This window comes from Barbus barbus (genome assembly GCF_936440315.1).
Source record: "Barbus barbus genome assembly, chromosome: 39".
NCBI lineage: Eukaryota > Metazoa > Chordata > Actinopteri > Cypriniformes > Cyprinidae > Barbus > Barbus barbus.
The window spans coordinates 6,627,101-6,646,718 of record NC_136717.1 but is presented as its reverse complement, the minus strand read 5'-3'; the positions used below and the strand labels follow the sequence as shown (position 1 = coordinate 6,646,718).

Sequence of the window (19,618 nt, the reverse complement as noted above, 5' to 3'; positions counted from 1 at the left end):
GATTTAGCATCTGTCTGAAAACCATAACAAATCCAAAACATGGATGCATGATGCATGGATGCTTTAGTAAACACTTGCACTGTTCAATTAAAGAAGCCTAATTTTTTCTTAGATTTAAAATAATACAAAGGAGACAAAATTTATAAAATACTGAGAAATTTACATGACTGTTCAAAAAAAAGATTTTTCAAATGTTTGAAAGGTTTATCATAAAACTGTACACAGCTAACAATAGAACCAACAAATTTTTCATCAAAAATGTTTATAATAAAGTTATCTGCCATACAGTTTAACCGTTATATTGAATCAAGATTATATCCAATTATGAATCTGTTACCATTCATAGAACTGAATGGTAATGACATGAATCAGTACTCACAGAGCTTTTCTGCAGTTCATTACGGCTGGTATCAGTCTCCATCTCCCCTCATATGATGTGTTGTATTTTGTAGGCTCAAACTTATCCAGCACCTCCTCTGACATCTGAAGCATGTAGGCTATTGCTGAGCAGTGAAGAGGAGAGAGTTTCTTCTCTGAGTGTTGGTCTGATTTTACAAACTCCTGAATCTCTTTGCACAGAGTCTGATCATTCACTTCTAGTAGACAGAGGAACAGACTGATGGATCTATCAGCTGAGAGATTATAACAATTGATTGTGTCTTTAATGTACTGTGCAGTTTCTTTGATGGTTTCTGAGCTGTGCTCTGTGCATGTCAGTAGATTATGTAAGAGTCTCTGATTGGACTCCAGTGAGATGCCAAGCAGGAACCGCAGAAAAAGATCCAGGTGTCCATTTTTACTCTTAAGAGTTTTATTGGCAGCTGAAGTTAGTAGCGTACACAAAGCATTTCCCTGAGACCTCTCTTGCTCATAGTGTTCACATTCTTCATGCAGAAACAACTGTAATGGCTCCATGTTCTTTATCAAATGGGAGAAAAACACATAGAAAGCAGCTAGAAACTCCTGAAAGCTCAGATGTATGAAGCAGTACACTTTCCTGTGCTGAATCACAGATTCCTGCTTAAAGATCTCAGTGCAAATCCCAGAATACACTGCGTCAGTGATGTCTATGCAACAGTCTCTCAAATCCTCCTCATAGAACATAACATTACCCTTCATCAGCTGTTTGAAAGCCAGTTCACCAAGTTTCACAATCACTTCTTTGTTCGAATTTAGAAGTTTCTCTGTATCTCTCTCTTCATACTTCCGATTCTTCATGCTAGTCTGAATGAGCAGGAAGTGGATGTACATTTCTGTCAGAGTTTGTGGGATTTCTGTACCTTGTTTTACAGTTTTTTCAAGAACAGTGGCTGAGATACAACAAAAGACTGGTATGTGGCACATGATGTGGAGGCTTCTTGCTTTTCTAATATGGGAGATGACTCTGCTAGCTTGATCCTCATCAATTATTCTCTTCCTGAAATATTCCTCTTTCTGAGGCTCATCAAATCCCTGAATTTCTGTCACACGGTTAATGTACTTGAAAGGGATCTGATTGGCTGCTGCTGGTCTCGAGGTGATCCAGATAAGAGCAGGGGGAAGCAGTTCTCCTTTCAGGAGATTTGACATCAAGACACCCACTGATGAAGTCTGGGTCACATCAGAAATGTTCTCATTGTCTGAAAACATCAGTTCAATTCTGCTTTCATCCAGACCATCAAAGATGAACACAACTTTGCACTCCCCATAAATCCTTGGGTTCAGTTCATGAAGTTTAGGATGAAAGTCAAGCAAAAGTCTGTGAAGACTGTACTGATAATCCTGAATCAAGTTTAGCTCTCGAAATGGAAGCACAAACATAAAATCTACATCCTGATTGGCTTTTCCCTCAGCCCAATCCAGAATGAACTTCTGCACAGAGACAGTTTTTCCAATTCCAGCAATGCCTTTGGTAAGAACAACCTTTATCTTGTCTGTCTTCTCACATCCTGGTTCAGTTGAGGGTTCAAAGATATCATTACAGTAGATTGGAGTGTCTTGTGAGTGTTGTTTTCTGGGTGTTTTCTCAACATGTAAAACCTCATGTTCTTCATTCACCCATTCACTCTCTCCCTCTATGATGTAGAGCTGTGTGTAGATCCTGTTTAGGAGGGTTTGATTATCTTGTAGTTTGACTGGCTCAAATAAGCGTTCATACTTGTTCTTCATGCTGGTTTTGTGTTGATCTTTGACTCTCTGCAGTTCATCATCAACTGGCTGGTGATGAACCTGCGTCAGGATTTTAGTCTGATGATCTCTATCCACACTGCAGAAACAAGAACGGTACAAAGAAAGAATGAGAGAGTGGGCAGCTACTAAATAGTCTAGTAAAGCCATGTGGCATTCTCAAAACCACCTGAGACAGTTCTGGCAGGTCACGTTAGTCAAGCTCGCGTCAGCTAACTCTCAGCTGATCCCCATCTACCTATAGGAATCCACCTATCTAAGCATCCATATATACGGTCGTCAGTATTATCAGCAGTTTTCGCATTGCTCAATAGCAAATTAAATGGCGAATTTGTCAGGCAAACATCATGATCATCATCATCACAAGGAACCGGGAATTTAGCGAGTGAAATTCGTTTCCCCAATGAACCCTTACCTCTGATTCATTAACTTGAACACGTGAATTCACCGCATTGATCATAAACTGCCTGATTCGGAAATGACTGAGTTAGCATTACTTCACGCATCACTACATTATGAAATGGACTCCACCAGTAATGTGACCGACTCAAGAACAAGTTCAGATGGGAACTTCATCCCCAAGATTATATCAAGAAATCAAGCATTCTCGCCACAGCTGCTATGTTTCGCTCTCTTGAACGTCTTCACAAGCTAAGTTCCTTTAATGCTCTCAGGTTACTGGCAACATGCGTGTTGCTATGGCTATCCGCGTTGCTTGGGCTCATTTGTTGTTTAGTAGTCGAAGTTGTTTACACTGTTAAGACTTGGATTGTTATGCACGCTCGCGCACTCAGCGTCCCGAGCAAGAGCGCGGCGGCACTCAACGCGTTTCATTCATGGTTCGGAAGTCATTGGCAGCGCAGCAGTACTTGCTCGAGAAGAATGCCTCTAAAGATGTGTTTTTGGATGTGTGGAAAGGATAACCTTTTCAGTGTTATGAGAACAGTGGATGCAATTTGTTTTTCCGGGGCAGCAACGGAGTTTCACTATGTTTTTGTTTGTTCCCGTCATTCTGGTGACGAATGTTTTATAACAAGGTACATTCTGACACTAGATTTGCACATCGTTTGATACTAAAAGTCTCAAACTAATACAGCAGTCCCAGCGATAAAGATCCCCATCATGACTAGGAGCTGCTGTAAAACTGCATCAAATATCTGTGATTGTTGCCAATCGGCCCATAAGTGCTTGCGACTCTTCAGCTCCGTCCACGGCTCACCTCCAGGAGCTCGGCTGTTTTCGGAGAGAATCGTAAGCTGTATCTTTCTTTATAAACCTAATTAAACTAAAGACTCTTCGGAGATGTGAATGATACAATACTACACTATAGGCTCTCAAGATTAAAATGAGATTGGCCGAAACTGTGTTTTTTGTCCTCTTTAAACTAGTCAAGTCGCCTTTATTTTTTAGTAGGCTACTCACAGCACAGATTTAAGCAGCAGAAAATAATGACCATGGTGCAAACGGAATCATTTCTGCTGTGGCGCAGCTCCAAGAGAAATGGTAAACAGTTGTTGTTCAGTGAAGTCATCTACTCCGAAACCTTGGCTGCTGATATGCTGCTATTCAGCCAATGACTTTGCAGGCAGCGTTTGTTCATGAAGGTCATGAATTTCATGACAGTTTCATGACATGAAACTGATATCGGACAAGCTTTTGAGGCTTGTTGATAACTAAGCAGTTATTTAATTTCCTAATACTGATTACTCACTAGAAATGACTTTAGACACCATTTTTATTTTGCTCCACCACACAGGACTGTGGCTATCAAGGCAGCGAAGGATACATCTATTCTACTTTTAATTATCGACCAAATGAAGGTATCTCAGGAGGCAGGAAGTAAGGCTAACATTGGATTCGACATGTCTTGATGCCTTCTTTCCTCGAAATGTGTCTTCCAAAGGCAGCATTTTCCAATTTTGAAAGCAGCCTTCATTTCAGTGTTGATTCTGCTCTGGTATCAGACACTCTGTCTAGTCGTTTTGGGAACATGCTTGTTCTTATGCTGCCTGGTCGTTATTGGGAACATGCTTGTTCTTAAAGCTGTAGTTGAATTGGAAAAATGTTTTTCTTAGCCTATCAGGTGTTATGGAGAACATATCGCTAAGCTTTTAACACTTTAACCTTCAACCCCATTTAGGGCCTCGCAGGTGAAAATAACCTACCTGAATTAAAATGGTAACAGTTTGTGACAAAGTGTGCTTACACAAACAAATTAGGTATCTTTGGAAAGAAGAGACTCTGGGCTTTACTATCTATCATCCAGAGTTGATAATGCTCAAAAAGATAAAAAGTTATAGACACTGACGTGCCTTGAAAAATATTTTTCCACACTGAATGTTTTTTTATTTCATATACAAATACATGAAATAAGTCCTGGAGCAATCCAGAAAAGTAATGGATCGAAAGCCATGTGTCTCATCAGTTCATATTTCAAATTTGAAGAAGATACCATGAAAAATGAGATTCCTGCAATATTTTTTCTGAAACTATTTATAGTCCCCCCACCCCCCTGTTTGAGGAAAAATAACCACCAAATGGATTGCAGAATTATACAAGCTATTTTAGTCATTATACATGTTCCTGCATAGTTTTTCAATTATAAAATAATAGACAGATTTATTTGAGCACTAAAAAATACAAAAATAATTATTTGAGTAATAAAAAAGGAAAAAAAATAGAAAAAAATGCTTTGTATATAGTATGTATACTGAAGTATTCTTCGTTATTCGTTATTACAATGATAAATATCACTGCCAGACGTGAAGTGATATTGCCAGACATGGTCATAGAGTCAGTAAACACACGCTGATGTGCTTCCATTCAGATTATAATCAAACAGATGGGCCATATAATCAATAATAGCTGATCAATGAATCACAATGATAGCCGTCATAGAGTCGCTAATAAACACGCTGATGTGCGTCCATACAGATTATAATCATGCAGACACGGCCACATTCCCCACACAATACACACACACACATATAAAAAATGTAGAAGAAAAAAAAAACAGTTTTTTATGGATAAAGCAGATCGCTAAGTTATGCCCCGCTCAGATGACAGCGTGCGTCACAGAAGCGTCACTGCCGGCAGGAGGGAGCGCCAAATTCAAATAATCTATATTCCGCTTTTCTGAGACTTTTTTTTCCGTAGACGGTCTCATTATGTTTGTAAGACCGTATTCTACAAAATCGTTTTGTTTTTTTACCACCAAGACGCTGTTTTTGAGCGTAATTTATTCCATAACGGACGCGAACAATAACTCTCTGAAGAAATGAAACGTAAACAAAGGAATATTCATCCTTATTACAACGTTATTGTTTCGCTGGACTAAAAGTGCTCGCTGGGATGTTTTTCTGTGGACCCTTACCTCTCTAACTAAACTGGGATTTCAGCAGTGGACGCGTTTGTGGCTCGTTATTACAATGATAAAGGTACGTACGGCTTTTTTACTCTGCGTGTTTGGATGTGTACTGCTTACACAAATGTAGCAAATTTGTGCCACTCATTCCTTATAAGCTTTCCATCGAAAAACAGCGATCTGTCGTCGATGCTTGAGGCTTAGACCCTCAGAATGATATAGAGTTTGACAAGATTAACTTTGTCCCGTTTCATTTATTCTATTAGAAAACAATGACACATGCAAACAAAGAGCGTTCAGTGCGAGGTCGCTCTGGTGCAGGCTAACAGGTTAAGGTACTGGCAACATTCATTAGGCCATCTGTTGAAGGCAACATGCTTGTTGCTACAGGTCATGTGGGTTTTGAAAATATTTGTTTTGATCATGGTTAAGGGGAACATTCTGTTGCTAAAGGCTTTGAGATTTTGCTATCAGTTTGTGTTGGGGGATATAAGCATATGGTTTTGTTTTGGGGGGTTATCGCTGGCTCTCCCTGCTCTCATCCATGCTAGGCTGCATGGATGGGCAGAGAGTTCTTGCCCAGAACAGAGCCATACCGCCAGTCCAAACTGTATGCCAATTGTCAATCATCTTGAAGATAGAGGTCCTGAGAGAAATTCAGCGTAGCGTTAGTTCTGGCAGGTCACGTTAGTCAAGCTCGTGTGAGCTAACGCTCAGCTGATCCCCATCTACCTATAGGACTGCGACACCTATCTAAGCATCCATATATAAGGTCGTCAGTATTATCAGCAGTTTTCGCATTGCTCAATAGAAAATTACCTCCATCCCCAACTCCTCCTCTGTCAGAAGGATCCAGCCTTCTGATTCTCTTTTGAATCAGACAAATTAAAAATGTGTATATAAAATGACTGAACTTTAACAAATCTGCAATAATTTTGTCGGTTCTGTTCTGTTTACCCTGGGGGGTTATCGCTGCTCTCCCTGCTCTCATCCATGCTAGGCTGCATGGATGCGCAGGGAGTTCTTGCCCAGAACAGAACCATACCGCCAATCCAAACTATATGATAATTGTCAGTCATCTTGACGATAGTGGTCCTGACAGAACAGTTAGTTCTATTCCTCGATTCTGATTGGTCAGCAGCTGTGTTTTATTCATGATACAGCACGACTAAGACCGCTTCACCCAACGGTTCTGTGTATTACTGAGCAACAGCCTTAGCATCCACCCTTAGCAACATAAACAATCAATAATATAGCTTAAAGGTGTTCTGTGTATTTCGGCAATATTAGCTGTTTGTTATTTATTTAATAAAGTCTGCGTGACCCCTGCTGGCATTATGTTGCATCTTTCATCTAATTTTGAGACCACACCCTAAACGCTTGCGGAGGAGATATGTTGATATGTTGACTCCGCTTCGCGTCGTGCCTAAAAACGCCCTTCAGCCGTGATTTATTCATGATAGAGCACGGCCTCGAGTACCTTATTGTTTACATAATCTGACATTCCGTTCCAAAATGCGCATAAAAAAGGTGGATGGAAACGCAGCTATTATAATTATTTTCTCTGGGTTCCTTCTGTGTTAATGACTGTAATATTAAATAATGTTTCAATCATTTTTGTACTCACACAGGGTCGGTGGTCATTGCTTTATCACTGAGATCAGGGGGATGACGCATAGATCCATCAGTCTTCATAGACACACAGCTGGGCTCTGGAGATGCTATTCTCGGTTTCTGGTAATGAACAAAATCCCCATGCTCTCTCACCTCACAGGGACTCGTTTTTGATGTAGTGTTTTTCTGTGTCTTCAAGATTTTATTTCTGCATTTGGAGAGAAACACAGCTGAGCTCTTGTCTTTAGATGAAATTAATGAATTACCCCATCTCTTGCATTTTATGGGAGTGGGCTGTCATTACAGAGCTCCTGATGCCATTTGTTTGTTGCAGTTCTCTGAATAACTAGCTTAAACTACATTAAAGCATAATGACATTGCAATCCTACTCTCTGGGTTCCTTCTGTGTTAATGACTGTAATATTAAATAATGTTTCAATCATTTTTGTACTCACACAGGGTCGGTGGTCATTGCTTTATCACTGAGATCAGGGGGATGACGCATAGACCCATCACTCTTCATAGACACACAGCTGGGCTCTGGAGATGCTATTCTCTGTTTCTGGTAATGAACAAAATCCCCATCCTCTCTCACCTCACAGGGACTCGTTTTTGATGTGGTGTTTTTCTGTGTCTTCAAGATTTTATTTCTGCATTTGGAGAGAAACACAGCTGAGCTCCTGTCTTTAGATGAAATTAATGAATTACCCCATCTCTTGCATTTTATGGGAGTGGGCTGTCATTACAGAGCTCCTGATGCCATTTGTTTGTTGCAATTCTCTGAATAACTAGCTTAAACTACATTAAAGCATAATGACATTGCAATCCTACTCTCTGGGTTCCTTCTGTGTTAATGACTGTAATATTAAATAATGTTTCAATCATTTTTGTACTCACACAGGGTCGGTGGTCATTGCTTTATCACTGAGATCAGGGGGATGACGCATAGACCCATCACTCTTCATAGACACACAGCTGGGCTCTGGAGATGCTATTCTCTGTTTCTGGTAATGAACAAAATCCCCATCCTCTCTCACCTCACAGGGACTCGTTTTTGATGTGGTGTTTTTCTGTGTCTTCAAGATTTTATTTCTGCATTTGGAGAGAAACACAGCTGAGCTCCTGTCTTTAGATGAAATTAATGAATTACCCCATCTCTTGCATTTTATGGGAGTGGGCTGTCATTACAGAGCTCCTGATGCCATTTGTTTGTTGCAATTCTCTGAATAACTAGCTTAAACTACATTAAAGCATAATGACATTGCAATCCTACTCTCTGGGTTCCTTCTGTGTTAATGACTGTAATATTAAAAAAAAAAATTAAATCATGTTTGTACTCACACAGGGTCGGTGGTCATTGCTTTATCACTGAGATCAGGGGGATGACGCATAGATCCATCACTCTTCATAGACACACAGGAGGATACTGAACATGATTCTGTCTGACTTTCCTTTTGCCTGATGCTGAGAAAAACACATGGATAATTCATATATTTAGCTATCTATCTATCTATATTCAAACTTTAATTATAAACAAATACATACATAAATACTGTAGTGTTTACTCAGGTTGCCATTGTTTTATATTGCATGTCATATGAGGATCTAAAGCTATTTTCAAAGCACTGTAAACAAATAAAAAAAAAAACTGCAATTCATGACCAAGATCTAATTCTGTCTTCTCTCTCTAGTACTGGTTATCATCTCACCTCGTGTTAAAGGTCTCATCACTGAGATCAGAGGGATGGTGCATAGATATGTCACTCTTCATAGACACACAGCTGGGCTCTGGAGATGATGCTCTCTGGTTCTGGTTGTGAACAACTACCCTCTCCTCTCCCTCCTCACTGAGACTCATTTTACAGTGGGCATTGACTGATGCCTCCATGAAGATTTTAGTTCTACAAGTGAAGATAAAATAACAAAAAACTGGACAGTCATCTTTAGCTAGATGACTATAAATAAATAACTACTATCCAAAATAAAATCAAAGTTTGTAATTATTTGGATTAGATACATAAAATTACCAATGACCAAAACCTGACACACTTTTTTTTAATGGCTGATGGTTAATTTCAAATTGGTTATTAATCACATCATAATAAAATAAATAAACATACTGAATTATAATAAAATCTGTGTATGAATCTTAGCTTGTATAAAATGTAAAAATGTTACACTTTCAAATTTACTGCCAGTCATGCATGTATTAGCTACATTTCATCGAAATAAACACTTTGATGAAGTGCATTAACTTCACATCTATTGATACAGATAAAATATCTATTCTTAATGTCCAGCACTTTGTGTTGTGCCCATTTGGACTCCCTGCCAAATTATTACCCCCTCGTTGAAATCGCTACCTGATTGTCTAATCCTACCCCTCACCAGATTATTACTCCCCTTGTATTGGTAGGTTAAACGGTAACCTGGCGGGGTTAGAATTCGGCATAGCATCTGTTCATAGACCTCACTTCTGATTAGAACCTCTTTAGGATCTATATCAACTGCGCGTTTTACAGAATATTTAACATATTTCCGTTTCCTGGTCCAAAGGCTACATAAGATACCAAAAGAATAAACGCTGCTAATATACACTCGTGGTTGCGTTGTCTGTAGTAGGACTTACTTCCGAAAACAAAATAATTTATCTTTCAAAATCGACTCTCTTTACCGAAATCTCAGTTGGACAGTGATTCATCTTTACTGAACCCGTTAAAATATTTTGTCTAGAGCCCTATTCGGACGGTAATTGTTTCTCAGGGGGACGATAGTGATTTTAACCATATACAGGGGGTAGTTGGTGATTTAATTGCCATCCGAATCCAGGACGTCTGTGTTTTTCTCTCACCACCTCCGTAAAAATCCCCGGCCAAATTACCAACTGTTTTTTGACAAACACCAAGGTCGTGTGGTAATTTAATTGCCGTCTGAATCCACATCTCTGAGTTTACGAGAAGAAATCGATTCAAAATTCAGCATTTAAACCCTTTTTGAACACTCCCGAACACCGTACAGTAACTGTTGTACTTCGGTGTAATCAGAGCCATTGAGAAACAGAGTTGCGACACGCTTTGATCTCGCCGCCGCACGGTCACGAGGTTCATGGAGCTGTCAATAGTTCCAAACAACTCTGTGCTGTCCATAGGTTTGAATGGGATTAATCGGGTCAGACAACAACAGCGGGTATACTTGCAGCATTTTCTGGCAAATATTAACACATTAATTTGTTTAATACACTGATAGTAGCATTTTGTCTGTGGAGTTTAATGGAAATAATATTAATGGGTTTTTCTCATTTAACTATGGAGAAGTAAAAACATAGTACAGTGTAATACACAGGATAAGGCGGTTACATTTCTTTGTATGCAAAGTATAAATAGTGTAAACTGCTTAATAAAGACTGGACACTTGAGGCATGACTTTGTGTGTTTTTGTGTTACACTTATTCCTGTGGATGTGCAGACCAATGATGAAATAAATTATGCTTATTTAAAGAGTATAAGAAATGTAACTAGATAAAAAAGTTCGTCAAGACAAACTTTAGGTTGGCTTGAGAAAGCCTTAAAGTTTAAAAGTTTAAAAGCAGTTGTAAAAGCTTGAAGTTTGAAAATGTAGATGGATGGATTACATAGATATTATTGCTAGCATGTTTTTAGCATGATTAGCAAGTCACTAGCAAGATACTAGCATGTCACTAGCATGATTAGCATGTTGTTAGCATGACTAGCAAGTGACTAGCATGTCGCTGGCATGTTTCTAGCATGATTAGCAAGTCACTAGCATGTTTCTAGCATGATTAGCAAGTTACTAGCATGTCACTAGCATGTTTCTAGCATGATTAGCAAGTGACTAGCAGGTTGCTAGCATGATTAGCATGTTGCTAGCATGATTTGCAAGCTTCTAGCATATTGTTAGTATGTTTCTGGCATGATTAGTATGTCGCTAGGATAGATAGATTAATTAGAAATATTAGATAGATGAGTTTGAATGAGTTTGAATGGATTAGAAATAGTACATAGAAGTTTGATTGAGTCTAATGGGCTTCAGTTTGTTTACGTTTGAATTTTGACAGTTGGAGTTTGAATATGAATGAGTTTGAATGGATTAGAAATAGTACATAGAAGGGAAGTCTGATTGAGTCTAATGGGCTTCAGTTTGAATTTTGACAGTTGGAGTTTGAATAGTCTTGGCTCATCTGAACATTCCATGAATGTAAGTCTATGGGATTTTTATGATTTTTAATATGAATTTTTATGAAAACTATAAGTCGCATCAGTTAGAAAAGATATAGCACACTAAGTGAGACCAGTCTGAAGAGCTGGGCTGAGTTTGGTGGTTCTAGCTTGAAAGCTCTAGGAGGAGATGCGTTCAGAAATTTAAGAAGAATAATAATAAGCTTAAGTAGAAGATCAGTAGGTTGGCTTTCTCAAGCCAACCTAATTAGTATGTAAAATGTGTTATTGTATTAATATATATTTCTTCATCTATGGTCATCTATTATTCACATTTTAATACAATATTATGTTAAAATATAAGATACAATATGCATACACAAGTGAATATCAATGAATGCTAGAAATGGTTTTAGCCATTTTCAAAAAAAGACATCTTTTCGCCACCATTTGACCAATTAATTCTAGCACTTACCTATTCTATTCTATTTATTTATTTATATTTATATAAAAAAAGCATTGCTATGTGAATTGTGCTAGACTAACTGAGACTTGTATTTTGTTGCTCTTTCGTTGGTCTGTTTGCTTCTACATTGTAAGTCGCTTTGGATAAAAGCGTCTGCTAAATGACAATGTAAATGAAAAAATTTTTTATTTAAGTTTTGCAAATACTTAAAAATAAAAAAGGCAACCAACTGTATTCGTCAAAATATTTTATTATATAATATATCCAAGTTATCTAACTGCAAATATAGCATATACTGCCCATTATCTAAAAATAGATATTAACTATGACCAGTTTCATAAAATACAACTACTGGTCAGATTTCCGAGATGTAAACTAATGCGTTAAAATGGCAAAAAAAATGCCTCAAATTTCTGGCGACTGTGTTTGAGAAGCACTGAAATGAATGGGCTTCAATGCTGAAACTATCGGTGGTTTGGAACTATCGGCTGCTCCATGACACGCTTTACTTCCACATTCCTAATTCCTATGGAAGCCTATGGGAGTGTGGCAACTCTGTTTCTCAACGGCTCTGGGTGTAATTTGCATGTTTATTTCTGAAATGCTGGAAATCCACTGAGGTGATATGTAATTTTTTACAGACGTCATATGAGTCCGAATCGGGCTTAGGACAGCGTGGGCGCGGAGACTGTGTACAACGCTGTGAGTATTTAAAAACGTAGCATAAAAGTGTGCTATAAATAAATAAATAAACTATTTTGAAAAGGACTTGGACGAAGCTATTCGAAACACATCACGACAAGCGGATATCTAGAAAAGCTTTGAGTTCCACTGGTTTGACTGTGTCACACAGTTCGTGTCAAAGAAAACTTTGATCTTAAGAGGAAAAACTACCAGCTCACGTTCACATTCATATCCATCATCCGCATATAACGCCACACTGTTACAGCTTGCTTTTGTAAGTAGTTTGGACAGGTTCAACATAGGTCTATTTTAAGCATTATATGAACCACGAAATGAAATTCAAATACGCCATTTCAGATTAAATCGTGAAATGAAGCGAACTGCATGCATGTTACTCGATTGTTTGCACTGAGTGAAACCAAAAGTGAAACTAACCTGTAGTGCGCATGCAGTACCTTATAGGCAGATCAGAATCACAAATGCAACAGCACAAGTGTTAATTTTCTATGAATAATGACTTGTTGAAGCTCTCAGACTTTTATGTTAATGTTTTTCTTCATAACCAGTCAAACCACCCTGATAGCACCAGACTCCGGGGCGGATCCGCTGCGCTGTACAGTCAGACTCTGCTCGGTCATTCGCCCAGAATATGCCCCGCCTCCGGGCCGCGCGCTGTCATTTAGCGACTCATTAGCGGATTCTCCATCTGAAGTACCTGCGGTATGGTCTCAGTCCAGAGTGGAGTTGAAGAAGACTGTTAAAATATTCTTTATTTGTACAGTTGTCAGTAACATTGACTTTAATAAAGCAGTTAATTGCTTTGTTGGCGTTTTTAATTTTTGAAATTGCTTTGTGGATTGTCCAGTTAAGTTTATCTCTTTAGCATTATTAGCATTATCATAGATTTTGAGTAATAACAGGCCCGTTTAGACAGGGTAATTTTTCACCCCTATTCAGGAATAACTGCAGGTGATATTATGCTATATTTTTCATTGAAATTTAGTTCTGGAATATTAGCTCAAGTATATTTTTGTTTATATATATTTTGTGTTTTCAAATAATTTATATGAAATAAAAAAAAATCAATAAATAATAAAAAATATTGTGTATTTTGTGTGTGTGTGTGCTCTTTACAGCTCATTCAAGTGCTCCAGACTGGTTTTTGATTCTACTTCATCCTTCAATGTTCTGCTTCATCTTTAAAAGTAAGATTAAATAGAGTTTTGAACTTGATTTAGCCAACTATTAGTTTATATTATTTTAATTAAGATCGCGTTGGAGTGGTTAAGGCTTACTGTATCATCAATTACCATAGCCCTTCTCACAGCCGAGTGAAAAAAAAAAGCTTTTTCCGTGATAGAAAGCTGAAAAAGCAGAGGTATTTCATGCAGACATAGTCAAGGGCTATGGCAATTAATGATACAGTAAGAGTTAATCATTCCAACGCGATCTGTCATATAAATTATTATAAAAATGTCTACATTCACTACGGAACTCAGATGAAAATGAAACTGAAATTCAGTATGGTAAACAACTAAAATAAAATGTGGCCTTATAATTGATATCTGTAGATTTATTATATTATAGATACAGTGATTTGCATTAAACTGTGAGCGCTCACACCACAAATAAAGAAAGAAATCATATATGGAAAAGCTATCTGCGGCAGCTTGTTGATACCTGGCCACTTGTTTGTAGGTATTAAGCTTATTGATTTATTTTTCTACTTTTACATCATTTAACAGTAATCTTTGCTATGAGATGTCATGAAATTTGTATGAAAATGTGCTTGTGTGATTACAGGTGCTGTGAGAAAACGTCAACACTGATACTTGTTACTTATTTCAATATTTTTGTCTTACTCTTGTCCTAAGGTTATCATACTCAGCCAGATGTGGTCCGTATCCAGACCAGATGATGGACCTGCACCCGGAGATTACCACTCAGCCCTGAATGTCAGCGAAGACCACGACAAGTGAACATCACGACTGGACAGACATCAACACAGATCCTCAGCAAAGACAAGTCCTCTTCACCGACCCCTACGGCCAGCAGTGAACGTGTCCGGCCAGGAGCTGCTAGGACCACAGTGCAGTTTTATCATGATTATAGTCACTGTTAAACCAGTCGTCTACTACTGGCTAAACAGCAGCCCTACTGAACAGACTACAACTTCTCCTCCGACCAAATGACAGCGTGACGTATCCTGATCTTCCAGCAGTAGGAGCTGGATGAAATATTGTGAATGACATCAGTCCACAATCTCACTACTGATGCAGCCTGAAATCATAATCACACCATCTTTGTTCATTTAGCTAGAGGAGAGCTGAGCTGACTGCTCCTGGTTTTTCTCGAGGTGTTTTTTCGTCGTTTCAGTCACCTGCTGAAGTTTGGGTTTTACTGTCACCTCTGGATTGCATAGCTGGGGTTTAAAAGACACTGAATATTCAGGAATAATCCTGATTTCATTGTATTGCATAACGACAAAACTTGAACTGAATTGTTGGATTATGATATCACTGTTTTCTCCAGAGCTGCTTTATGGCCGAATCGACTTTGTGTCAGCTTGATGTTGATTTAATAACACTCAATATCAGTAAAAATGTTGCAAAATTAATAGATTATGAAACAAAGTGAATAATGAAACTTTTGTATGCTATAAAATTCCTTATAGCTGAATTGAGCTAATTCATTCATAAAGATTAACTTTACCAAGTTATCAAACTTAATTTTCTTTTTAGTGGTAACGTTTTTCATTAAATAAAACAATGTTTTTGTTCAATATGTGGTTGCATTTTATTTGCCATTTTTGTTAATTACCACAAAGTTGTGCATCAGAGCTGTGCCACAGTGCCACAAATAATGAAACAACTTGAACAAAAGACCTACATTTTATATAGTGTTTCAACAAATTAGACTGAAGTGAAAGAGTGTATTAATGAAGTAAATAAATGGCACTCCATTCATTAAATTCCTCTGTTATTCTGTAGTTTACCATATACAGTGGCATCCGAAAGTTTGGGAACCCCTTGCAGAATCTGTGAAAATGTGGATAATTTTACCAAAATAAGAGAGATCATACAAAATGCATGTTATTTTTTATTTAGTACTGTCCTGAGTAAGATATTTTCCATAAAAGATGTTTACATATAGTCCACAAGACAAAAAAATAGCTGAAATTATTAAAATAACCACATTCAAAATTTTGGGAACCCTTGGTTCTTAATACTGTGTGTGGTTACCTGGATGATCTACAACTGTTTTTTTGTTTTGTGATGGTTGTTCATGAGTCCCTTGTTTGTTCTGAACAGTTAAACTGAGCACTGTTCTTCAGAAAAACCCTCCAGGTCCTGCAGAATCTTCAGTTTTCCAGCATCTTTTGCATATTTTAACCCTTTCCAGCAGTAACTGTATGATTTTGAGATCCACCTTTTCACACTGATATCTCTCTTATTTTGGTAAAATTATCCACATTTTCACAGATTCTGCAAGGGGTTCCCAAACTTTCGATCCCCACTGTACTCACTGTAACAAGGAGGCAGTATTACATCAAAACTGCAGGCTGTATTAGCCTGTTGTGCTCTCCAAGAGCAGATGATAAGCAATAGGCTATACTGTAATTTTACAGTACAACCTCTCCACTATGGGCAAGACCAAAGAGCTGTCTAAGGACACTAGGGACAAAATTGTAGATCTGCACAAGGCTGGGATGGGCTACAGGACAATAGGCAAACAGCTTGGTGAGAAGACAACAACTGTTGGCGCAATTATTAGAAAATGGAAGAAATTCAAGAGGACTGTCAATCTCCCTCAGACTGGGGCTCTATGCAAGATCTCGCCTCGTGGAGTATCAATTGATCCTGAGAAAGGTGAGGGATCAGCCTAGAACTACACGGGAGGACCTGCTCAATGACATGAAGAGAGCTGGGACCACAGTCTCAACGGTTACCATTAGTAACACACTACACCATCATGGATTAAAATCCTGCAGCGCACACAAGGTCCCCCTGCTCAAGCCAGCACATGTCCAAGCCATCTTAAGTTTGCCAAAGACCATCTGGATGATCCAGAGGAGGCATGGGAGAAGGTCATGTGGTCAGATGAGACCAAAATAGAACATTTCGGTATAAACTCCACTCGCCGTGTTTGGAGGAAGAAGGATGAGTACAATCCCAAGAACACCATCTCAATGAAGCATGGGGGTGGAAACATCATGCTTTGGGGGTGCTTTTCTGCAAAGGGGACAGGACGACTGCACCGTATTGAGGAAAAGATGGATGGGGCCATGTATCGCGAGATTTTGGGCAACAACCTCCTTCCCTCAGTAAGAGCATTGAAGATGGGTCGTGGCTGGGTCTTCCAGCATGACAATGACCCCAAACACACAGCAAGGGCAACTAAGGAGTGGCACCGTAAGAAGCATTTCAAGGTCCTGGAGTGGCCTAGCCAATCTCCAGACCTGAACCCAATAGAAAATCTATGGAGGGAGCTGAAACTCTGTGTTGCCCAGCGACAGCCCCAAAACCTGAAAGATCTGGAGAAGACCCGTATGGAGGAGTGGGCCAAAATCCCTGCTGCAGTGTGTGCAAACCTGGTCAAGAACTACAGGAAACGTCTGACCTCTGTAATTGTAAACAAATGTTTCTGTACCAAATATTAAGTTCTATTTTTCTATTGTATCAAATACTTATTTCATGCAATAAACTGGAAATTATTCAAAAATCATAATGTGACTTTTTTTTTTTTTTTTTTTTTAATTCTGTCTCTCACAGTTGAGGTGTACCTACGGTGAAAATTACAGATCTCGCCATTCTTTGTAAGTGGGAAAACTTGAAAAATCGGCAGTGTATCAAATACTTACTTGCCCCACTGTACAAGTCATTGGTGTTTGGTGATGAGTTTTTGGCTCAAGGTCTGCATTTAAAGTCACACCAGAGGTGTTCAGCTGGGATCAGGACTTGGCTTTCTGCAGACCAGTCAAGTTCTTCCACACTGACTGAATCAATCATGTCTTTTTGAACCGTGCCTTATACACAGAGGCACTGTCATGTTAGAATAGAAAAGGGTCCTGTCCAACTGTTGCTATAAAATTAGAAGCACACAATTCCCTAGAACATCATTATATGCTTAAACAATACGATGTGTACTCCTAGAAATTACTAAAGTAGTCAAACATGTTCATTAGAAGGGGGTGACCCAATACTTTTGGCAATATAGTGTATTTTAGGGAAGGCTTTGTGTATTTCAGCAGGACAATGCAAAATACTGCAGCTATCACAACAGCATGGCTTCGTAGACTAAAAATAAATGCTGGGCTAAATGCAACCCAGTGCTGGGTAAATATTGGATAGAACACATGCTGGGTTGTTTTCAACAAACAGTTGGGTTAAATGTTTAACCCAACCTTTTGGGCAATAACCCAACCGCTGGGTTCATCCATATTTTACCTGGCGCTGGGTTGTATTTAACCCAGCATTTTTTAGAGTGTAGTAGAAGACTCCGGGTGCTGAATTGGCCTGCCTGCAGTCCAGATCTTTCACCTATAGAGAACATTTGGCGCATCATTAAACAAAAAAATCTGTCAAAGACGACCACAAACTCTTCAGCAGCTGGAAACCTTTATCAGACAAGAATGGGACCAAATTCCAACACCAAAACTCCAGAAACTCATAACCTCGATGCCCAAACGTCTTCAAACTGTTTTGAAAAGAAGAGGAGAGGCTACACCATGGTAAACATACCCCCGTCCCAACTATTTTGGGACCTGTAGCAGGTATCAAATTTGAAATTAGCTCATTTTGTGCATAAAATTGTAAATTGTAAATTTATCAGGTTTAAACATTTGTTATCTATGTTCTATTTTTAATTAAATATTGGCTCATGTGATTTGAAATTCTTTTAGTCTTAATTTTATTCAAATTTAAAAAAATATCCAAACATTTCTGGATTTCGAGTTGTATTATTAGTGCTTAATATCTGCCAATTCTTTATTGTGGTGGGCTCCCAACAGAATGTCAACTTAATCTAACCCTAACCCTCTGCTAATACTCTATCCCCCAGTTCCACAGACAAGGCTTAAGCCTAATCCTAGACTAAAATGTAAGTCTGAGCTGTTTCAACTGAAATAAATTTGCACTGACTGATCTTAAAATACATCAGTGCCTTTGTTTTGTCTCAAGATGCACACCAGTAAAGTACATTTATAAAAGTTACTTAAATATCCTAATTGAACTATGGCCTAATCCTGGTTTAGTCTAAACCTTGTCTTTGAAACCGGGCCTACAACACTCTAGTGAGAGTTAGTAGATATGTAGGTGCAACATTACATATTGTCAACAGAATGTGTAAGAGGACCATCAAAATACGGTGAAACCAAAAAGCTTTCTTTACCCTCATTCACTATTCCCTACATGAGTTTACTATATAGTCCACTAATTTTATGGAATTTACAGTTTTTCTTAGTTGCTTTGGTTCAAGCATATAGAGCACATTCTGACAATGGAAGATGAATAAGGAAACAAACTAGGTCAACAGCCAGGAAGAAGGTGAGTAAGGATTTGAGGTGGAAGGGTAGGAAGGCAAAAGAGTGACGATAGGGTGGAGCATGATGGCCAACATGAGCCACTGGTGGGTATGTTTCAAAACATTTGGTGATGGTACACCTCTAGAAGGCATTAATTTGTTGAACCCACAAATAAGTGTGGTTTAACCTTAAGTGCCTTTTATAATGTAGGTTCAATTTTTATATATTTAATGAAATGTAATAAGCATGTAATCTACAAGAAAGATTAATAGTTGTCCTTAGTTAGCCAAGCCCTGTCTAAAAACACACAAAACAAACCCCATAAACAGTTCCTATATAACGGTATTCAATTATTTGTAAATTACATTTAACATGCTCTTTCCTGAGAACATTTGCAGTTGGTTTGTGAAAGGTGTCTTAACATGCAATAACATGTTGCTAGCGTGTGATGTTTAGAGCACAAAACCGTGAGTCATTTATTGAAGCAATTCATTTCATTGTTTCAGTTTCAAAAAACTTTCAAAATTTAATTCTTAGCTCAAAAACCAGTTTTCCATGGTAACTCAACTTTTAGCCAAGCCATTTAGACAATAATATGCATTGTGTGATTACAGATATATGGCATT

At 38.4% G+C, this 19,618-nt stretch overlaps 1 protein-coding gene and 1 long non-coding RNA gene across 6 annotated transcripts in view; one reads left to right on the top strand and one right to left on the bottom strand.

Moving 5' to 3' along the window:
- Window positions 1–13,056, bottom strand: part of LOC306858849 (NACHT, LRR and PYD domains-containing protein 12-like) — a 70,657-nt gene extending 57,601 nt beyond the window's left edge. For 4 of the 5 annotated variants that reach the window (XR_013783240.1, XM_079399610.1, XM_079399611.1 and 1 more), the window contains exons 1-7: window positions 12,905–13,035; window positions 8,854–9,045; window positions 8,486–8,608; window positions 8,042–8,236; window positions 7,600–7,794; window positions 7,158–7,352; window positions 380–2,245 (exon numbers count right to left, since the gene is read on the bottom strand). Coding sequence is in view for 4 of the 5 variants with exons in the window: in XM_079399610.1 (XP_079255736.1) it covers window positions 380–2,245; window positions 7,158–7,352; window positions 7,600–7,794; window positions 8,042–8,236; window positions 8,486–8,608; window positions 8,854–9,032 (2,753 nt within the window). In the remaining variant the exon portion in view is untranslated. Of the gene's footprint in view, window positions 1–379; window positions 2,246–7,157; window positions 7,353–7,599; window positions 7,795–8,041; window positions 8,237–8,485; window positions 8,609–8,853; window positions 9,046–12,904 lie in introns of all 5 variants that reach the window. The other variant, XM_079399612.1, reaches the window with a different exon arrangement.
- Window positions 13,057–13,153: 97 nt separating this feature from the next.
- Window positions 13,154–15,249, top strand: LOC306858960. Its single transcript, XR_013783261.1, has 3 exons — window positions 13,154–13,438; window positions 13,606–13,674; window positions 14,344–15,249. It is a non-coding gene; the product is annotated as an uncharacterized lncRNA (long non-coding RNA).
- Window positions 15,250–19,618: the final 4,369 nt, after the last annotated feature.